At 36.1% G+C, this 16,368-nt stretch overlaps 1 protein-coding gene across 6 annotated transcripts in view; it reads left to right on the plus strand.

The window, feature by feature from the left end:
- Senp7 (SUMO specific peptidase 7) overlaps positions 1-16,368 on the plus strand; it is a 177,301-nt gene that overhangs the window by 16,525 nt on the left and 144,408 nt on the right. For 5 of the 6 annotated variants that reach the window (XM_071615396.1, XM_071615397.1, XM_071615398.1 and 2 more), the window contains exon 3: positions 3,146-3,244. The exons of the other annotated variant lie outside the window; for it this stretch is intronic. In XM_071615396.1, the coding sequence (XP_071471497.1) occupies positions 3,146-3,244 (99 nt within the window). The remainder of the gene's footprint in view (positions 1-3,145; positions 3,245-16,368) is intronic. 6 annotated transcript variants of the gene reach the window in all.

The following is a 16,368-nucleotide window of genomic DNA, read 5'->3' on the forward strand; positions in this document are numbered from 1 at the left end:
ATCAGGCGGTATAGCGATACCAGACTTCAAACTATACTACAGAGCAATAGTAACAAAAACAGCATGGTACTGGTACCAAAACAGGCAGGTGGACCAATGGTACAGAATAGAGGACACAGAAACCAATCCACAAAACTACAACTATCTTATATTTGATAAAGGGGCTAAAAGCATGCAATGGAGGAAGGATAGCATCTTCAACAAATGGTGCTGGGAAAACTGGAAATCCATATGCAACAAAATGAAACTGAATCCCTTTCTCTCGCCATGCACAAAAGTTAATTCAAAATGGATCAAGGAGCTTGATATCAAATCAGAGACACGCTGTCTGATAGAAGAAAAAGTTGGCTATGATCTACATACTGTGGGGTCGGACTCCAAATTCCTCAATAGGACACCCATAGCATAAAAGTTAATAACTAGAATCAACAAATGGGACTTACTCAAAGTAAAAAGTTTTTTCTCAGCAAAAGAAACAATAAGAGAGGTAAATAGAGAGCCTACATCCTGGGAACAAATCTTTACTCCTCACACTTCAGATAGAGCCCTAATATCCAGAGTATACAAAGAACTCAAAAAATTAGACAATAAGAGAACAAACAACCCAATCAACAAATGGGCCAAGGACCTGAACAGACACTTCTCAGAGGAGGACATACAATCAATCAACAAGTACATGAAAAAATGCTCACCATCTCTAGCAGTCAGAGAAATGCAAATCAAAACCACCCTAAGATACCATCTCACTCCAGTTAGATTGGCAGCCATTATGAAGTCAAACAACAACAAGTGCTGGCGAGGATGTGGGGAAAAGGGTACACTTGTACATTGCTGGTGGGACTGCAAATTGGTGCAGCCAATTTGGAAAGCAGTATGGAGATTTCTTGGAAAGCTGGGAATGGAGCCACCATTTGACCTAGCTGTTCCCCTTCTCGGTCTATTCCCTAAAGACCTGAAAAGAGCATGCTACAGGGACACTGCTACATCGATGTTCATAGCAGCACAATTCACAATAGCAAGACTGTGGAACCAACCTAGATGCCCTTCAATAGATGAATGGATAAAAAAAAATGTGGCATTTATACACAATGGAGTATTACTCTGCATTAAAAAATGACAAAAATCATAGAATTTGCAGGGAAATGGATGGCATTAGAGCAGATTATGCTAAGTGAAGCTAGCCTATCCCTAAAAAACAAATGCCAAATGTCTTCTTTGATATAAGGAGAGTAACTAAGAACAGAGTAGGCTCGAAGAGCATGAGAAGAAGATTAACATTAAACAGGGATGAGAGGTGGGAGGGAAAGGGATAGAGAAGGGAAATTGCATGGAAATGGAAGGAGACCCTCAAAGTTATACAAAAGTACATACAAGAGGAAGTGAGGGGAAAGGGAAAAATAATACAAGGGGGACAAATGAATGTCAGTAGAGGGGGCAGAGAGAGAAGAGGGGAGGGGAGGGGGGGGAGGGGGGATAGTAGAGGATAGGAAAGGCAGCAGAACACAACAGACACTAGTATGGCAATATGTAAATCAATGGATGTGTAACTGATGTGATTCTGCAATCTGTATATCGGGTAAAAATGGGAGCTCATAACCCACTTGAATCAAAGTGTGAAATATGATATATCAAGAACTATGTAATGTTTTGAACAGCCAACAATAAAAAATTAAAAAAAAAGAATATAAGACCGATGAGTGTTTCAGATAGATATTGTCTTTTACAGATGAAGAATTACAAAGAGATGCCTTTTAATACAGAATAGCAATAAAAGTTACTTGTACCCAGGAAGATGAATTTTTATCTGAGAAGCTAGTAAAATAAGAGTTGAGATATATTTTCTTCATATTTATTGTATCTTCTTAACTTAGGCTTTCTTTTCTTAGAAATATTTATGGATTCTTACTGGTTACTAATTGTATTTAATATAATGCTTTGGTGGGGGTGGGTGTTGGGGATCAAACCCATGGTATTGTGTATTTTGAGCATATTCTAAACAACTGAGCTATACCGCTGGCCTATTATATTTTGTAGGTTGAACTTAAAGTTTAATAATCATTTATTTTAATATGAAAGTTAGATATTTTAAGTTTTCAAGCCAGGTGTGGTGGTGCACACCTGTAATTCCAGCAGCTTGGGAGGCTGAGGCAGGAGGATTGCAAGTTCAAAGCTAGCCTCAGCAAAGGTGAGGTGCTAAGCAATTCAGTGAGACCCTGTCTCTAAATAAAATACAAAATATATATGACTGGGGATGTGGCTCAGTGGTCCAGTGCCCCTGAGTTCAATCCCCAGTACCAAAAAAAAAAAAAAAGAAAAGAAAAACATACTTAAGTTTTCAAATTTGTTACAATTCATGCATTCATTTGCTTATTCAGCTTAGCAAGAGCCACATACTTTGGGGATGCAAAAGTAAATTAGGACCTTGACCTTAAGGAGCTCTACAGTCTGGAGAAGAAGGCAGATATATTGACAAATTACTACAAAATGATCGGTGTAATATGAATATTGTAATGTAAATGTATCAAACAAATATTTATACCCCGAGAAAGGAATGCTTTTGTGTGAGGGTTATGCTTATGTGGGTAAGAGAATACTTTTGAATAGAGTCTGAGATATTTCACAAGGGAGAAATAGAAGGAAAGGCCTTACAGACTGAGGGAACAGTATATATAAACATCTAGAGATAAAATATGACATCTGAAGAGGGTTTAGTAACTCCAAAATGTTGTGCTATCAATTTTTTTTGGTGTGGATGATGTGAAAAAGAGCTGAAAATGTCGAGTTTTATTTATAAAAAATGGATGCCACTGTTGTTTGTAAGCATTGCAGCCATAATTAGAATTATGTATTAGAGAACTCTGTAGCTTGCATTTGAAAAATTAGGAGAAGAGACTGTAGGCAAGAAAATAGTAATTAGGAAACTGTTGTGATTCTTCACTTCTCTACCTTTATGCTCAATGAGAATTTTTTATAATATGTTTAATTGCTTATAAATTAAGCTTCGGATTTAAAACTTTAAAACTCTTAGAAAAATATTAATGCAGGGTAGTAGAATGGTTCTGCTAGTTGATTCAATTCTTTTATATATATATACATATATAAATATATTTCAATTAAACTGATTATTTTCTCATCCTACTTTCAGATAAGAAAAATGTTAAATGTAAAACCAGAGGATGTTCATGTTCAGTCACCACTGTCCAAAGTCAGAAGCTCAGTATGCTGGGATCTCCCTTTGCAGGGGGTAAATAAAACTAATTTGTTTTAAGCATATAGTTTTATTTAGTATGTTTAAAATATTTTAGCAAAACTGAAATTTTATTTTCTTATTATCTTTAATTTTTCTGATATTTAATTTTAGATTTTAAATTAATTTATTTCTGACTTGTTAAAATGAACCTTTGAGGTTAGTGTCATCTTTAGTTTAAATCAAGTGTACCTTATGCATGGTTGATTTCTTTAAGAAATTTAAATCTCATTGTAATATAGTATATATTAAGGTTACTAAGATCTTAAGCTTAGTAGAATCATTTGTTCCTTTTTCCTTTTTTGGTACTGGAGATTGAACTCAGAGGTGCTTTACCACTGAGTTACATCCCCAGTCGTTTTTATTTTTTTATCTTGAGGCAGGTTCTCACTGAGTTATTGAGGGTCTTGCTAAGATTGTGAAGCTAGCCTTGAACTTGTGATCCTCTTGCCTCAGCCTCCCAAGATTATAGGTGTGTGCCACCATGCCTGGTTGTTCTTTTGTTCTTTACCCATTTTTTAACTTTGAGAAAGTGTCTCTTAATGGATGCTACAGCAATATTTTAAAAGATATTCTGATTATAAATCTGGACTTTAACATTAATTTTTTAGATATTATTCTAGGTCTCTGATGAATAGACTGACTTACTATAGTACTTTTTCTTTTTTCAATATGGCACTTTATTATTTTCTCTTGACTGAAGCGATTCCTGGTCAATTTTTAGAAAACTGAATTTTTCTCAGATTTTCCATTTACCAATTTATAGCTATATTAGTTTACTAGAGCTGCCATAACAAAATACCACAGAGTGAATGGCTTCAACAACAGAAATTAATTTTCTTTAAATTTTTTTTTTTAGTTCTAGATGGACACGATATCTTTATTTTATTCATTTATTTTTATGTTGTGCTGAGGATCAAACCCAGTGCCTCATGCATGCAAGGCAAGCACTCTACCACTGAGCCACAACCCCATCCCAGAAATTAATTTTCTCATGGTTCAGAAATCTGGAAGTCCAAAATAAAAGTGAGGGCAGGATTGGTTTCTTCTGGGCCTTTCTCCTTGATTTGCAGATGTCTCTTTTCTTGCTGTGTCCTCCCTCCCTTGGTTTTTCTCTGTGTGCATGCTTGCATGTCTGGTGTAACTTTTTCTATTTATGAGGATACCAGTCTTATTAGATTAGGGGCCCACCCATATGACCTCAATTTAATTTTAATTAACTTTTTAAAATCCTTGTGTCCACATATAGTCACATTGAACGTTAGGGCTTCAGCATAAGAATTTTGTAGGGATACAGTTCAATCCAGAAGTGTCTCATTTTAGGATAACAAATTTTAAGCCACTATGGATTCTTGGATTTTTATGTTACAGACAGGAAAAAAATAACCACTTTTAAAACTTAGAGGAGGGCTGGGGTTGTGGCTCAGTGGTAGGGCACTTGCCTCACACTGTGAGGCACTGGGTTCGATCCTCAGCACCGCATAGAAATAAATAAACAAAATTAAGGTATTGCATCCATTTACAACTAAACAAAATATTAAAAAATTATAAAAAAACTTAGATAAAGAGTTTGTCATCAGTATAAATTGTTTTAAAATTAAAGTGTGAGAGAACACTTATTATTTTTTATTTTTTTATGGTGCTGGAGATTGAACCCAGGGGCTCATGCATGCTAGGTAAACATTTTACCACTGAGCCACATCCCCACCCATAAAAGTTTTATTTTTAAATACTATATTTGTTAAGTTTATTTTGTATACAAAGAAGGACAAAATAGGGAAAAAATGAAACCATATGATATTTATGTTATCTGTTGACATAAAAAATAAAAAACATTTTCATAAAGTTAGAAAATTTGTGCTGTATAGAAAGGCACAAATAAAGTGAATAAAGAATTCTCTTTTTTTTTCCCTAGAGGCAACCACTATTAATTGGTTTTTTTTTTTCACTTAAGAAAAAAAATGCATATGCCACATGAATTATTTTTTAATCCTTACTAAAAACAGTGATTTTACTTACTTGTTCTGCACTTCATTGTTTTCACTTAATAAAATATCTGAATTTTTTTCCTTTACATTACTGGGGATTTAACCCAGGGGTGCTTTATCAGTAATCTATATCTAGGCCTTTTGGTTTTTTATTTTGAGACAGAGTCTTGCCAAGGTGCCTAGGCTGGCCTCAAACTTGGAACCCTCCAGCTTCAGCCTCAGAAGTAGCTGGGATTACATGTGTAAGCCACCACAACTGGCCATTTTCCCCCCATTTTAACGCATATAAAACTACGTCATTTGTTTATTTTATTTTTTGGTACTTGGGATTGAACCTAGGAACCCTTTCCCACTGAGCTATATTCCCCAGTCCTTTTTCTTTTTTGAGACAAGGGTCTTGCTAAGTTGCTGAAGGCCTCATGAATTGGGGCCTTAGTGAATTGCTTAGATTGGCCTCATACTTGAGATCATCCTGCCTCAGTCTCTTGAGTCTCAGGGATTACAGGTGTGTGCCACTGTGCACAGATGTATTTTTATTTTTAGTTGACACAGTGGTTGTACATCTTTATGGGGTTCAGTGTTACATTTCAATGCATGTATATGATGTGTAAAGACCAGATCAGGGTGATTAGCATATCTGTCACCTCAGACATGTATCATTTCTTTGTGTTGGGAACATTCAAAGTTCCCTCTACTGTTCTGAACTCTTTAGTTAATTGTTGTCAATCATAGTTATCCTACTGTATTATTGAACATTAGACATAATTTTTCTTATCCATTTGCCTCCTTGTGCCTATTAATCATCCTCACTTTAATTTGGATTAATTTAAATTCATCCTCACTTCATCACTCCCTCTCCTGTACCTTTCCAGGATCTAGTCACCTCTATTCTATTGTCTACTTCTTGAAGATCAACTTTTTAGCTTACACACACACACACACACACACACACACACACATTAATAATTTCATCATGTGGAACATCATTTTTCATATATGGGGAACCTTTTTTTGGGTGGGATTACTAGGGCCTAAGGGAATTTGCATGTAAATTTTTTTATACATATATATTTTTTTGTACTGGGGATTGAACCCAGGAGTGCTCTATTACTGAACTACATCCCCAGACATTTTTGGTAATTTTTATTTTGAGACATGATCTCACTAAGTTACTGAGGCTGGCTTTGAACTTGCAGTCCTTCTGCCTCACCCTCCCAATTTGCTGGGATTATAGGTGAGTGCCACTATGTGTGGCTTATATTTAAAATTTTAATTAATACTGCAGAACTGTCTTATGGCAAATCTGCAGCAATTTGTTTTGCTACCAGTGTGGTGTTCCATTTCTCTACAAACATAACAACTGTATATTACCACACAGTAAAATGGTTGCCAATTTGATAGGAACAACAACAACGGCAAAGACAAAAGTCCCATTAAAATGATGTAAATTGTTTTTATCTCTTAGAATTCATATTTTATTTTATTTTTCAAGATATAGAATTTATTGTTGGATAAAATTTTTTACACATGTACATACTGTCTCTTGGGATAGACCCTTCCTTTTTTTTTTCTTTTATCCTTGAGATGTGCATGACTTTCCTTAGTTTTTGACAAAAGTATGGATTCTTCGTGTCCAGTGTCTTTTCTTTTTCTTCAACTCCTCTTCATCAGTCTACTTTTCCTGAGAAGATAGTGGCCAATTTTCTCCTTTAGTTCCCTTTAACCCACTGAGTAGAACATGGCCCCTTCAAGGACTATTTTTTTCCTGTCACTAGTTTACTACCTTACTCCTTAGAGTAATGTTACTTAATTTTCAGGATATCTGCATTCTGGTTGAGATAGGAAGTGGTGCATGTCAGTATTAACATGCCCCCTCATTGCTTTAGGGATTATATATGCTAGGTGGACTTCATGGTTTATAGAGTTTAAGGCTGGCTATACTGATATCTTGGTGTGTTGTCCCTGCCTACTTTTTTTATTGTTGTTTTTAGAGACTTTCAGAGGAAGAGAGAGGAATAAATGACCCTTTTCATAGTCTTTGGTATAATTTTCACTCATTTATTTATTTGTGATTTTTGTTGAGATATAATTTCATTAAATAATCTATACATATTTTAAGTGTATAATTGGATAAATTTTGCCCAGAATAACATACAACCAACATATAGTCATGAGATAGAGCATTGTCATGACCCTAGAAATTTCTCTGTGTCCATTTTCATTATGTCTTTCTCTCACTGCTCATACACCCACACTGCTCCTGGCCACCAGTCTTCTCATTTCTATTTCCGTGATGTAGTTTTGCCTTTATTTGAACTTCATAAAAATGGAGTCATTCAGTATGTACATATTTGGCTTCTTTTCACTCAGTATAATGTTGTTTGAGATTTATCAATGTTTTTGTCTATCATTGATTTGTTCCTTTTTATTTGTATGTAATATTCCCTTATATGAATATATCACAACTGTTTATCTATTTTTCTGTTGATGGACTTTGGGCTTTGTTTTAATTTGCATTTCTTTAGTGAATAATGATGTTAAAACATTTTCATATGTTTATTAGCAATTGTGTATCTTTTTTTGTCAAGAGTCTTCAAATTTTTTGACTTTAAAAAAAATTTCTTTGAAGATTAATATAGATTCATTTAAATTCATCCATTGTAATTTTTCTATTTTTTAATAGACATGTACATTTTGTAACTACCACAGTAACAAATATATGTGTGATTTTGTATTAATTTACACTTTTTGTGTGTGACTGTTCGTACAGTTCTATTTGAGTTAGTCATAATTATCACAGATAAGATATTGAAATGTTCCATAACTTCAAAAAATTCTGTTGTGCTCTTCACTTTTTAGTTAATTTCTTTCTCTCCCCCAACCCCTGGCAACACTGTTGTTTTCTAATCTATGTTTTCTAAAATATTTACTTAAATGTAACCAAATAATATATAATGTTTTCAGAGTGTCTTGTTTCATTCAACATAATGTCTTTGAGATTCATTCATGTTTATGTGTATGAAGGACATTGGATCATTTTCATTTTTTGGTGATTATGAATAAAGCTGCTGTAAATAGTTGCATGCAGGTTTTTGTGTAAGCATAAATTTTTAATTTCTCTAAAGTAAATACCTAGGAGTGGGATTTCTGGATTATATGGTAAGTATATATTTTTGTGTTTTTAAAAAAATTTTTTTAGTTGTTGGTGGATCTTTATTTTATTCATTTATATGCAGTGCTGAGAATTGAATCCAGAGCCTCACATGTGCTAGGCAGTGCTCTACCACTGAGCTACAACCCCAGCCCCTACGTGTGTGTTTAATTGCCAAACTTTTCCGGAATGTTTGTGTAATTTTTACATTTCTAGCAGCAATGCGTGAAAAGTTCTCCATGCTCTATCTTACTTGGTTCTGCCAATTTATTTTTTTAAAGTATTAGGGTTTATTTTTTTGTTTTTGTGGTGCTGGGGATTGAACTCTAGGACTCATGCAGCCTAGGCAAATACTCTATCACTTAGGTATGTTCCCTAGACTTTGTTTTATAGAGCAATTTTAGGCTTATAGAAAAATTGAGGGGCAAGTACAGAGAGTTCCCATGTACCTTTCCCCCACTACCCTGGTTTTTCTTAATTTATTTATTTTTTGTACCAGTGATTGAACCCAGGGGCACTTAACCATTGAGCCATATCTCTAGCCCCCCCCCCTTTTAAATATGTATATTTATTTTGTTGTTTGTTTATGTGGTGCTGCTGAGGATCGAACTCAGCCCCTCACATGTGCCAATGAGCCACAACCCCAGCCATCCCTAGCCCTTTTTAAAAAAATATTTTCTTAGAGACAGGGTCTTGTTGAGTTGCTTAGGGCCTTGCTAAGTTGCTGAGACTGGGTTTGAACTCGCTATCCTCCTGCCTCCTGAGTTGCTACAATTTTAGGCATGGGCTACCCTGACCAGCTCTCTGTTAACATCTAGCATTAGTATGCTACATTTGTTATAATTTATGAGCTAACACAGGCATACTTTGGCTTTTGCACTTTCCAGATGCAGCATTTTTTACAAATTGAAAGTTTGTGGTAACCCTAAGTTGGGCAAGTTTGTTGTTACCATTTTTCCCAACAGTGTGTGTTCACTTAATGTTTCTGTGTCATATTTTTGAATTCTCACAGTATTTCAGACTACTTTATTTTATCTGTTGTGGTAATCTGCAATTAGTCTTATTTATTTATTTTTTTGGTGGTGTTGGGATTTGAAGGACCTTGTGCATATTAGGCAAATCTCCACCACCAAGCTACATCCCTAACCCCTGGCAGTTATTTTTTTAAATTTTTTTAAAATTATTATTAGTTGTTCAAAACATTACAAAGCTCTTGACATATCATATTTCATACATTTGATTCAAGTGGATTATGAACTCCCATTTTTACCCCGTATACAGATTGCAGAATCACATCAGTTACACATCCAAGTTTTTACATACTGCCATACCAGTGTCTGTTGTATTCTGCTGCCCTTCCTATCCTCTACTATCCCCCCTCCCCTCTCCTCCTCCCCTCCCATCTTCTCTCTCTACCCCATCTACTGTAATTCATTTCTCTCTCTTGTTTTTTTTCCCTTTCCTCTCACTTCCTCTTATATGTAATTTTGTATAACAATGAGGGTCTCCTTCCATTTCCATGCAATTTCCCTTCTCTCTCCCTTTCCCTCCCACCTCTTGTCCCTGTTTAATGATAATCTTCTTCTCACCTGGCAGTTATTTTTTTTTTTTAGGTTGTTTCCATCTTTTATTTTCAAATATTTATTTTTTATTTGTAGTTGGACACAATATCTTTATTTCACTTATTTATTTATTTATTTAAATTGGTTGTTCAAAACATTACAAAGCTCATGACATATCATCTTCTATACATTTGATTCAAGTGGGTTATGAACTCCCATTTTTTACCCCAAATACAAGTTGCAGAATCACATCGGTTACACATCCACATTTTTACATAATACCATATTAATGACTGTTGTATTCTGCTACCTTTCCTATCCCCTACTATCCCCCCTCCCCTTCCCTCTCATCTTCCCTCTCTACCCCATCTGCTGTTGTTTAATTCTCTTCCTTGTTTTTTTTTCCCCTTTCCCCTCACAAACTCTTATATGTAATTTTGTGTAACAATGAGGGTCTCCTTCCATTTCCATAGTTTCCCTTCTCTCTCCCTTTCTCTCCCCCCACTCGTCTCTGTTTAATGTTAATCTTTTCCTCATGCTCTTCTTCCCTGTTCTGATCTTAGTTGCTCTCTTTATATCAAAGAAGACATTTGGCATTTGTTTTTTAAGGATTGGCTAGCTTCACTTAGCATAATCTGCTCTAATGCCATCCATTTCCCTGCAAAATCCATGATTTTGTCATTTTTTAGTGCTGCGTAATACTCCATTGTGTATAAATGCCACAGTTTTTTAATCCATTCATCTATTGAAGGGCATCTGGGTTGATTCCAAAGTCTAGCTATTGTGAATTGTGCTGCCATGATCATTGATGTGGCAGTATCCCTATAGTATGCTCTTTTAAGGTCCTCAGGGAATAGACCGAGAAGGGCGATAGCTGGGTCAAATGGTGGTTCCATTCCCAGCTTTCCTAGGAATCTCCATACTGCTTTCCATATTGGCCGCACCAGTTTGCAGTTCCACCAGCAATGTACAAGTGTACCCTTTTCCCCACATCCTCGCCAGCACTTATTGTTGCTTGACTTCATAATGGCTGCCAATCTTACTGGAGTGAGATGGTATCTTAGGGTGGTTTTGATTTGCATTTCTCTGACTGCTAGAGATGGTGAGCATTTTTTCATGTACTTATTGATAGATTGTATGTCCTCCTCTGAGAAGTGTCTGTTCAGGTCCTTGGCCCATTTGTTGATAGGGTTGTTTGTTATCTTGTTGTTTAATTTTTTGAGTTCTTTGTATATTCTGGATATTAGGGCTCTATCTGAAGTGTGAGGAGTAAAGATTTGTTCCCAGGATGTAGGTTCCCTATTTACCTCTCTTATTGTTTCTCTTGCTGAGAAAAAACTTTTTAGTTTGAGTAAGTCCCATTTGTTGATTCTAGTTATTAACTTTTGTGCTATGGGCATCCTATTAAGGAATTTGGAGCCCGACCCCACAATGTGTAGATCGGAGCCAACTTTTTCTTCTATCAGGTGCAGAGTCTCTGATTTGATATCTAGCTCCTTGATCCATTTTGAACTAACTTTTGTGCATGGCGAGAGAAAGGGGTTCAGTTTCATTTTGTTGCATATGGATTTCCAGTTTTCCCAGCACCATTTGTTGAAGATGCTATCCTTTCTCCATTGCATGCTTTTAGCGCCTTTATCAAATATAAGAAAGTTGTAATTTTGTGGATTGGTCTCTGTGTCCTCTATTCTGTACCATTGGTCCACCTGCCTGTTTTGGTACCAGTACCATGCTGTTTTTGTTACTATTGCTCTGTAGTACAGTTTGAAATCTGGTATCGCTATACCTCCCGATTCATACCTTATACCTTCCTGCTTAGAATTGCTTTTGCTATTCTGGGTCTTTTGTTTTTCCATATGAATTTCATGATAGCTTTATCTATTTCTACCAGAAATGCCGTTGGGATTTTGATTGGCATTGCGTTGAACCTGTAGAGAACTTTGGGTAATATCGCCATTTTGATGATGTTGGTTCTGCCTATCCATGAACAGGGTACATTTTTCCATCTTCTAAGATCTTCTTCTATCTCTCTCTTTAGGGTTCTGTAGTTTTCATTGTATAAATCTATCACCTTTTTTGTTAGGTTGATTCCCAAGTATTTTATTTTTTTTGAAGATATTGTGAATGGGGTGGTTTTCCTCATTTCCATTTCAGAAGTTTTGTTAATGATATACAGGGATGCCTTTGATTTATGCGTGTTGATTTTATATCCTGCCACTTTGGTGAATTCATTTATTAGTTCTAGTAGTTTCTTTGTAGACCCTTTTGGGTCTTCTAAGTATAGGATCATATTGTCCGCAAATAGTGATATTTTAAGTTCTTCTTTTCCTATTTTTATGCCTTTAATTTCTTTTGTCTGTCTAATTGCTCTGGCTAGTATTTCAAAGACTAAATTAAATAGAAGTGGTGAGAGAGGGCATCCCTGTCTTGTTCCAGATTTTAGCGGGAATGCCTTCAGTTTTTCTCCATTTAGAATGATGCTAGCTAGCTAGATGCAGAAAAAGCATTCTATCGAGATGATCATATGGTTCTTATCTTTAAGTCTATTGATGTGGTGAATAATATTTATTGATTTCCGTATATTGAACCAACCTTGCATCCCAGGGATGAATCCTACTTGATCATGGTGCACAATTTTTCTGATATGCTTTTGTATTCGATTCGCCAGGATTTTTTTGAGAATTTTTGCATGTATGTTCATTAGAGATATTGGTCTGTAGTTTTCTTTCTTTGAAGTGTCTTTGTCTGGTTTCGGGATCAGGGTGATGTTGGCTTCATAGAATGAATTTGGAAGAGCTCCTTCTTTTTATATTTCTTGAAATAGCTTGAAAAGTATTGGTATTAATTCTTCTTTGAAGGTTTTGTAAAACTCCGCTGTATACCCATCTGGACCAGGGCTTTTTTTGGTTGGTAGTCTTTTGATGGCTTCTTCTATTTCTTCCTTTGTTATTGGTCTGTTTAAATTGTGTGTGTCTTCCTGACTCAATCTGGGCAGCTCATATGACTTAAGAAATTTATCGATGTCTTCACTGTCTTCTATTTTATTAGAATATAGGGTTTCAAAATACTTTCTAATTATCTTCTGTATTTCTGTAGTGTCTGTTGTGATATTGCCTTTTTCATCCTGTATGTTAGTGATTTGAGTTTTCTCTCTTCTTCTCTTCGTTAGCATGGCTAAGGGTCTGTCGATCTTATTTATTTTTTCAAAGAACCAACTTTTAGTTTTATCAATTTTTTCAATGGTTTTTTTTTTGTTTCAATTTCGTTGATTTCCGCTCTGATTTTAATTATTTCTTGTCTTCTGCTATATTTGCTGTTGTTTTGCTCTTCCTTTTCTAGGGTTTTGAGATGTAGTGTGAGTTCGTTTATTTGTTGGTTTTTTCTTTTTTTGATGAATGAACTCCAGGAAATGAATTTCCCTCTTAAAACTGCTTTCATTGTGTCCCATAGATTCCGGTATGTTGTGTCTGAATTGTCGTTTATCTCTAAGAATTTTTTGATTTCCTCCTTTATGTCTTCTGTAACCCATTGATCATTCAGTAACATATTGTTTATTTTCCATGTGATGCAGGATTTTTCCTTCCTTCTTTTTTCATTGATTTCCAGTTTCATTCCATTATGATCAGATATGGTTCATGGTATTATCTCCACTCCTTTGTATTTACTAAGAGTTGCCCTATGGCATAATATATGATCTATCTTTGAGTAAGATCCATGTGCTGCTGAGAAGAACGTGTATCCACTTGATGATGGTTGATATATTCTATATATGTCGGTTAAGTCTAGGTTATTGATTGTGTCATTGAGTTCTATAGTTTCTTTATTCAGCTTTTGTTTGGAGGATCTGTCTAATGGCGAGAGCGGTGTGTTGAAGTCACCCATAATTATTGTGTTGTGGTCAATTTGACTCTTGAACTTGAGGAGAGTTTGTTTTATGAACGTTGCTGCACCATTATTTGGTGCATATAAATTGATAATTGTTATGTCTTGTTGGTGAATAGTTCCTTTTAACAGGATATAGTGTCCTTCTTTATCCCTTTTGATTATCTTAGGTTTGAAGTTGATTTTATTCGATATGAGTATGGCCACTCCTGCTTGCTTCCGAGGGCCATGTGAGTGGTATGATTTTTCCCAACCTTTCACCTTCAGCCTGTGTATGTCTTTTCCTATCATATGAGTCTCCTGAAGGCAGCATATTGTTGGATTTGTTTTTTTGATCCAGGTTACCAGCCTGTGTCTCTTGATTGGTGAGTTTAGTCCATTAACATTTAAGGTTACAATTGAAATATGATTTGTACTTCCAGTCATGTTTATTTATTTTAGTTTGGTTAGTTTTTACTTTTTGGTTGTTTTCCTCCCCCTTTACTGAGATACCTCCCGCTGTTGGTTTTGGGCACTGTTTTTCCATTCCTCTTCTTGTAGAATTTTGCCCAAAATGCTTTGCAGTGCTGGTTTTCTGGCTGCGAAATCTTTTAGCTTTTGTTTATCGTGAAAGATTTTAATTTCATTGTCAAATCTGAAGCTTAATTTTGCTGGATACAGTATTCTTGGTTGGAATCCATTATTTTTCAGTGTTTGAAATACATTGTTCCAGGATCTTCTCGCTTTCAAAGTCTGTGATGAAAAATCAGCCGTTAACCTAATTGGTTTACCCCTGAATGTAATCTGCCTCCTTTCCCTCGTAGCTTTTAATATTCTCTCCTTGTTCTGTATGTTGGCTATCTTCATAATTATATGTCTTGGAGTTGGCCTATTACAGTTTTGGATGTTTGGGGTCCTGTAGGCTTCCAGGATTTGGCAATCCATTCCATCTTTCATCTCTGGGAAGTTTTCTAGGATTATTTCATTCAATCGGTTGTCCATTCCTTTGGCTTGAATCTCTGTGCCTTCTTCTATCCCAATGACTCTCAAATTTGGTTTTTTGATGAGATCCCATATCTCTTGGATAGATTGCTCGTGAGATTTAAGCATCTTTTCAGTATTGACTATATTCTTTTCAAGTTGATAAACTTTGTCTTCATTATCTGATGTTCTGACTTCTACTTGATCTAGTCTATTTGTAATATTCTCGTTAGCATTTTTAATCTGGTTTATGGTTTCTTTCATTTCTAAAATCACTGTTTGGTTTTTTTTAAGATCTCTATCTCTTGGTAAAGCTCGTTCTTTGCAGTTTGAATTTATTTGTTTAGTTGGTTTTCGAAATATACTTTCAATTCTTGGATTTGCTGTCTCATGTCTTCTCTAAAATTCCATTCCATCTGAGTTAGGTATGCCTTGATTTCTTTCCCTGTCCATATTTCTGATGCTTCTAGGTCCTCCTGTAGATTTAAGTTGTCCTGCATTATCTGTACTCCTTTTTTCCCTGTTTTTTTCATGTTGTTCACGTTACTTTCCAGCTCTGTTTGACTCCTTTGTAACTGCTTTCTCCTATACATTTGTTTTGGCTTTGTTTGTATCTGTTGTCTCTCCTTTGTAGTGGGAGATTATGCCTATAGATGTTGGGCTTTATTGTACTTTAGAGATGATTCATTCAATTTATAAAGGGCTTCCGGATTTTGTATGCATATAGTGATTTGTTTTTTGTTCTTAGGACTTTAGGTTAGGTGCTATGAAGGTATAAGGGTTAGTATGTCTTGGCTACTTTAGAAGATTGCTCTACTGAAGGGGGATGCTAACCATCAATTGGATCAGGGTGTTGGTAGTAGCTAGGTATTTAGGAGCACTATAGACGGCCTCGAAACATTCACCTGTTTGCATTTAGACAGTTACACGAAATGGAGGACGTAATGCTTGGGATGAAAGTTGGGGGGAAGGGGAAGGAAGGTGCTCTTGAAAAGAAAGAAGGAGGGGGAGTTAGCTAGCCTAGAGGAGAATGGATAGAACAATAAAACTTGGAAGGGGAGAGAAAGAGGGAAAAAGGGAGAGAAAAAATAAAATAAAATAAGGAATAAAATTAGGTCTTAGAGATCCATTTTCTTCTCTTCCCGTAGGCAAAGCTGTGCCCTCCGGGCTGAGATTTGCCCTCAATGTGTCAACAGCAATCCCTGTAAGGCGGCTCCTGGGAGTCTCTCAATCCTGTTGGTCCAGAGCTGTTTCACTTCTACGGCCCCTCCTCCCCTTCCTCCTGCCAGCCAGCCAGGTCCTGTGCACCGGAGGAGGTTCTCCAAGGATTTGGTTACACTTTCAGCCCCTCTGGGTGCTCTATTTCCCTAACGACTGAGCACTCTCTCTGTCATTCATCTAAGCCCCAGTGCTGTGGAGCTGTGTTCTGGGAGTCAATAGTTTAATTTTTCCCGACCCCTTTGGTGGGCACACCTTCTGAGTCTGGCGGCTAAGACCATTGGTGTCGCCACTGGTGGTAATGGGAGTTGGGGGTCGAGGATCCCCTCTGCTTCCCTCAGCCCCTACAATCACGACCAC

Source organism: Marmota flaviventris, chromosome 8 (genome assembly GCF_047511675.1).
Source record: "Marmota flaviventris isolate mMarFla1 chromosome 8, mMarFla1.hap1, whole genome shotgun sequence".
Lineage (NCBI taxonomy): Eukaryota > Metazoa > Chordata > Mammalia > Rodentia > Sciuridae > Marmota > Marmota flaviventris.